The 6626-nt window shown below is 39.7% G+C and overlaps 1 protein-coding gene across 1 annotated transcript; it reads left to right on the forward strand.

The window, feature by feature from the left end:
* The first annotated feature begins 1341 nt into the window (after positions 1-1341).
* LOC131737398 (uncharacterized protein K02A2.6-like) lies at positions 1342-4047 on the forward strand. The gene has a single exon (XM_059025948.1). It carries the CDS (start codon positions 1390-1392, stop codon positions 4045-4047), a length of 2658 nt encoding a protein of 885 aa, XP_058881931.1. The 5' UTR covers positions 1342-1389.
* The last annotated feature ends 2579 nt before the right edge of the window (positions 4048-6626 follow it).

The raw sequence follows: 6626 nt of genomic DNA on the forward strand, positions 1-6626 counted from the left end.
AGGATAAACAATTAAAAAAAAAAAAAAAAACGGAAAACAAAGACAGCAGCGCTTACTACTCACACCATTGGATCGGGTGAAGTAAGAAGATTTTCAAGGTAAATAAAGATATATAACAGAAGCAAACTACTTAATTATAAAACGCTGGAATAAACTAATCCAAGAAAAATGTCAGGCACAGTGGGGTCAGTTTCTCCGTTTGATGCTAACTCTCAGACTTGGGAAGAATATTGCGAGATATTAACTAATTTTTTCACTGCAAATGACATTGACGCTGCTGATAAAAAGAGAGCGATTCTACTGAGTGGCGTGGGGGCACAGACCTACAGTTTAATACGGAATCTACTGAGTCCTGAGAAACCGGGAGACAAATCGTTTGAAGATTTAGTCAAATTGCTACAAAACCACTATAATCCCAAACCAAGTGAAATTGTCGAAAGATTTAAATTTAATTCCAGGAACAGGAAAACTGATGAGACTGTGGGAGATTACGTAGCTGAATTAAGAAAGCTAGCTAAAGACTGTAACTATGGTGATGCACTGAGTCAAATGTTACGAGATAGACTTGTCTGTGGCATAAATGAGAACGCAATACAGAGAAGACTGCTGTCTGAATCGCAGTTAACATTTATTTCTGCCTTAAACATTGCCCAAGCTATGGAGTCTGCAAACAAAAATGTAAAGGACTTACAGTCACAGTTTAAAGATACAACCGACACAGGTGTCAGCGCGCAACAAGAGCAAGCACAGTCTACTGTAAACAAAGTGTTTACTAGCAGGCGGCAGTATAAAATGCCAGCGCGCACTAATTGTTATCGATGTGGAGGTCTGCATAACTCAAACGAGTGTAGATTTAAGTTAGAAACGTGCTATAATTGTGGCATTAAAGGCCATATTAGCAGAGCTTGCAGAAACAAAGCAAGAGGAAGCCAAGACACGTCTCCAAGTGGGAAAGGGAAACGTCAATTTACTTCTAATGACACCCGCAGTGCTCTTCACATAGCAGAAGGGGGCGATACAGGAACAAACAAAGAAACAGAAGAGATGTACACAATCTACAGTATAGTGAACATGGATATTCCAAAAGTAGATCCCTTTACCATGAAGCTTGATGTAAATGGAAAGCATGTAGAATTTGAAGTGGATACTGGCTGTAGTGTTACCATAATGAGCCAAGCAGCTTATTCTAAATTATGGAACAACAAACAAGCACCGGCATTAGGAAAGTGCACAATTAAATTAAAAACATACACAGGCCAGCTGGTGGATACTTTAGGAGCAGCTGTAGTGACAGTGACATACAAAGAAAAAGTCAACAAATTACCATTAGTGGTGGTGGCTACTTCAGGGCCAAATTTACTAGGCAGAGGGTGGCTTTCAAAGTTAGAAATGGATTGGAGAGTGTTACATCAATTGACACAAACAAGCTGTCAGAGGCTATGTGATGTGTTAGAAGTGCATGGAACTGTGTTTAAAGAGGAACTGGGCACCTTACAGGGAGCAAAAGCAAAAATATACGTTGACAGCAACACCAACCCCCGATTTTTCAAACCCAGATCAGTCCCCTATGCCATGAAGCCTAAAGTGGAAGCGGAGCTGGAACGACTGTCAAAGGAGAAGATTATAGAACCTGTGCAGTTTTCAAACTGGGCAGCGCCTATTGTACCTGTCTTGAAACCGGATGGATCTGTGCGTATTTGTGGGGATTATAAACTCACTGTAAATAGAGTGTCCAAACTGGAGCAGTATCCAATCCCCAAGATTGAGGATTTATTTGCCATCCTGGCAGGGGGAGAGAGATTCACTAAACTAGACATGAGTCATGCATACCAACAGGTTGTATTAGATGAGGGGTCCAAGGAGTATGTGACCATAAATACCCATAAAGGACTGTTTAGATATAATCGGCTTCCCTTTGGTGTTTCTTCAGCACCTGCTATATTCCAGAGGACTATGGAGGGGTTGTTGCAGGGGATCCCTAACGTGGCCATATACCTAGATGATATCTTGGTCACAGGAAGCACAGAAAAGGAACACCTCCAGAGTTTGACAACAGTGTTAAGCAGGCTGGAAGCTGCAGGTCTGCGCCTTAAACGGAGTAAGTGTACTTTCCTCGAGAAAGAAGTGGTATTTCTAGGACACAAAATAGATGCCACAGGTTTGCACCCGGTGCAAGACAAAGTCAGGGCAATACAACAGGCCCCAGCTCCTAAGAATGTAACAGAATTAAAAGCATATCTGGGACTATTGAATTATTATAATAAATTCCTTCCCAGGGTATCAACACTGTTGACAGCCCTATATGTACTGTTACGCAAAGATGTGAAATGGATGTGGGGAGCTAAACAACAAGAAGCCTTTGAAGCATCAAAGAAACTGTTACAGTCATCGGATGTGCTAGTCCACTATGATGCAACTAAAGAGCTGATCTTGTCCTGCGATGCTTCACCATATGGAGTAGGGGCTGTTCTGTCGCACCGTATGCCTGAGGGGGTAGAAAAACCAATTGGATTTGTATCCAGAACATTGACAGAGGCAGAAAAGAATTACTCTCAGCTGGACAAAGAAGGTTTAGGAGTGATATTTGGAGTACAAAAGTTCCACAATTACATATATGGTCGACATTTTACAATCTGTACAGACCATAAGCCATTGATCACCCTATTAAATGAGATGAAAGCTGTTCCACAGATGGCATCACCCAGAATCCAGAGATGGGCAGTAACCTTAAGAGCATACGAATATACAATTCAGTATAAGCCCGGAAAAGATCATGGTAATGCAGATGCTTTTAGTCGCCTTCCGTTGCCAGAAAGCCCACCAGCAGGAAGGACTGAAGACAGAGTATTATTGATGGACCACTTGGACATGCCCCCGGTAACTGCATCACAAATTAGGGCGTGGATAGGGAAGGACCCAGTGCTGGCGAGAGTACGAGAATATGTGCTCAGAGGTTGGCCGGCACGAGTACATGAAACAGAGATGAGGCCCTTCTTTTCCAGAAAAGACGAATTGAGCGTACTAGATGGTTGCATACTCTGGGCAGCCAGGATGGTTATACCAAAACCAGGCCGAGTGCAAATCTTGAATCAGTTACACCAGGCTCACCCTGGGTCTACACGCATGAAAGGTCTAGCTCGAAGCTACGTTTGGTGGCCAAAAATAGACGAAGACATTGAAATGCAAATCAAAACTTGTGAAACATGCCAAATACACCAGAAAGCTCCAGCTCAAGCACCACTGCATCCTTGGGAGTGGCCCGATAAACCATGGAGAAGACTACATATCGATTATGCAGGCCCATTCCTAGGAAAAATGTTCCTAGTGATAATAGACGCACATTCAAAATGGATAGATGTTTACCCTTCCAATACATCGACAGCTTCAGCAACAATAGAGAAACTTCGTCACAGCTTCAGTACACATGGATTACCAGAAACCATAGTGTCGGACAATGGCACTGCTTTCCTCAGTTCAGAGTTTCAAGGCTTTATGAAAGCAAATGGCATTAGCCATGTAACAACAGCGCCTTACCATCCCGCATCTAATGGTTTAGCAGAGAGGGCTGTGCAAACTGTGAAAGAATATTTGAAGAAAACACCAGGAAACACTGTGGAAGTAAAATTGGCCAGAGCGTTGTTTAGTTACAGGATTACACCACAATCAACAACAGGCTTGTCTCCGGCCGAAATGCTCATGGGAAGAAAATTACGATCTACACTGGATCTTCTACAGCCTGACTTAAAAAGGAAAATTCAGAAGAGACAACTGCGAGTCAAAGAAAGACATGACAAACATGCCAAGCTCAGAACATTTGAGCGAGGAGATCTGGTTTATGTCAGGAACTTTGGACCAGGGGAAAGGTGGATTTCAGCGATCGTGCAAGATTCAACAGGTCCTGTTTCATATACTGCTAAATTAGGAAATGGACAAATAGTGAGACGCCATGTGGATCAAGTCCGAGAGAGAGAAAAAAAATACACCCCTGAGGAAAGTCCAGCAGTTATTCCAATAGACCAAGAGATAACTACAGGAAGCCAACATTGAGAAGCAACAACTCTCAAAATCGTTCCTAAACTCATCGTTGAGAGCTAGTGACGTGCAGCATTGGCTCAATGCTAATTCAACGAACTCACCGACTCTCAGAGCTGGTGAGCTGCTCAACAGAAAGATGGCAACACCCACAAAAATTATGAATGGGATTTAAATGTAGATACTGATACCGCAATCCGCCGTCAAAACGGTAATTGTTAATATACACACAGACACACACACACATATATATATATATATAATTATTTTATTTATGTATTATTGTATAACAAATAAAACACAGCAAATATGACAACGTAACTACAACCTATATGTATACTCATTTACTATCCATGATACTTTTACTTGCATTAGTAAAGGAATAGTATATTGCATTGGCTGCATCAAATGTAACAAGCTATATATTGGTGAAACAAAACGACGCTTGGCTGATAGCTTCGTGGAACATCTGAGAAGTATACAAATTAACACCTCTACCTTTCCTGTCACCAGACATTTTAACAGAAATGACCACACTATAGAAGACATCACAATTTGTTGGATGGTTCAATGCTATGGAACTAATGCTGTCAGGAAACAAAAGGAATGTGAACTTATTTTCAAACTAGGCACTTTGGAGCCATTTGGAATGAACATCATCATCATTATCATCATCATCATCATCATCATCATCATCATCATCATCAACATTGTGGAATTTTGTTTAAAAGACTACTTGTTTGTTTTTTATCAACTTCTTAAAGCACTGTTTTTTTGTTTTTTTGTATTCAGCCGATGAAGGACTTGTAGTCTGAAATGTCCTGATAATTGATTTGTAATCAATTATTCTACCTTTTTAAGTACCTGAAATATCCTTTTCTTTTTTTCTTTTTTCTTATTGATCATTTTGATGCACATCAGTTTTCCTTTTTCTCAAGCTCTAAAGTATACATGGAACATTTCTAAACAAATTTCTTTCTTAGACATTACCATCACGGTTTCTAATTGTACCATCAATACTACAATCTTCTACAAAGAAACAGACTCTCATTCATATCTAAGATACGACTCCTCACATCCCAAAGCTTGTCGCAACTCCATTCCATACTCCCAATTACTAAGACTGAGACGCATCTGCAGTGATGATAGTGATTTTGTGAATAAAACAAATGACATGTGTGCATTTTTCAGAAACTGTGGTTTTCCAGACACTATACTTAGAGAAGCTCAGTTAAGAGTATCGACAATAAACAGAAAGGATGCCTTGTACAAAACCAAAACACAGAATACCAACAATCCAAAAAGACCAAAAAAGTACAACACATCATACAAAGAAATTTTAGCATTCTTCAAGATGATCCTTCTGCAGCTCCTATTTTCAATAACCCTCCTCTAATGTCATACAGAAGAGACAAAAATCTAAGAGAGCATCTGGTCCACAGTAACATTCAACCCAATCTGGACAGACTTAAGGGTACGTTTCCATGCAATAGGTCACGTTGTGCAACTTGTAAATACATTCACAGCAACACAGTAGTTAAGGGAGCAAAATCCTCATTTACTATCCATGATACTTTTACTTGCATTGGTAAAGGAGTAGTATATTGCATTGGCTGCATCAAATGTAACAAGCTATATATTGGTGAAACAAAACGACGCTTGGCTGATCGCTTCGTGGAACATCTAAGAAGTATACGAATTAACACCTCTACCTTTCCTGTAGCCAGACATTTTAACAGAAATGACCACACTATAGAAGACATCACAATTTGTGGGATGGTTCAATGCTATGGAACTAATGCTGTTAGGAAACAAAAGGAATGTGAACTTATTTTCAAACTAGGCACTTTGGAGCCATTTGGCTCCAACAAATGTGTCCAGGCCATTTTAGAATATCTTTGTAGAATAAGCAATAATTCATCTCTTTTCACAGCTTCTTTGTTTTATTCTATGACATACCAAAGGCATGCAAGTATACATGATAAAATAGCTTTTAATTTCATCACTTTTCAGGAGGAATGAAGCATTATTTCAATGAGCTGTAAGGGTACCAACAAATTTGAGCACGTCTGTATATAGATATAAATATATGCAGCATATTTAATACAAACTTGTATTTAAGATTTTGTAAGATTCTTTTTAAAAACTGGAGGCCGATATGCAGAATCATTCTCTTTTGAGCTAATATATATATATATATATATATATATATATTAGGGGTGCACCGATACATCGGTTGGTTATCGGATCGGCACCGATAAAGGGGGAAATAACATTATCAGCTATCGACTATTTATAGCCGATAATGTTTACCGATATTTATGCCATGACGTATAAACCGTGAGACAAGAATATATTCGCTATAGTGTGTAAGGTGTGCTCTCTGTCAGTTGTAAGTATGTCTAAATTAAGGAGTACAGTTTGGAATTTTTTTAAAGTGCCTGTAAAGAACTCCAAAACAGCTGATTGCAAGCTATGTGGTGCAAATATTTCACGTGGTGGCAACAGCGGTAAAGATTTCAACACAACGAACTTAATTCATCACCTCAAGATGCGCTATGCCCCTGAATACAAGGACTACTTAAAGGCTACGG

This window comes from Acipenser ruthenus, chromosome 6, assembly GCF_902713425.1.
Source record: "Acipenser ruthenus chromosome 6, fAciRut3.2 maternal haplotype, whole genome shotgun sequence".
NCBI classification, from domain to species: Eukaryota; Metazoa; Chordata; class Actinopteri; order Acipenseriformes; family Acipenseridae; genus Acipenser; species Acipenser ruthenus.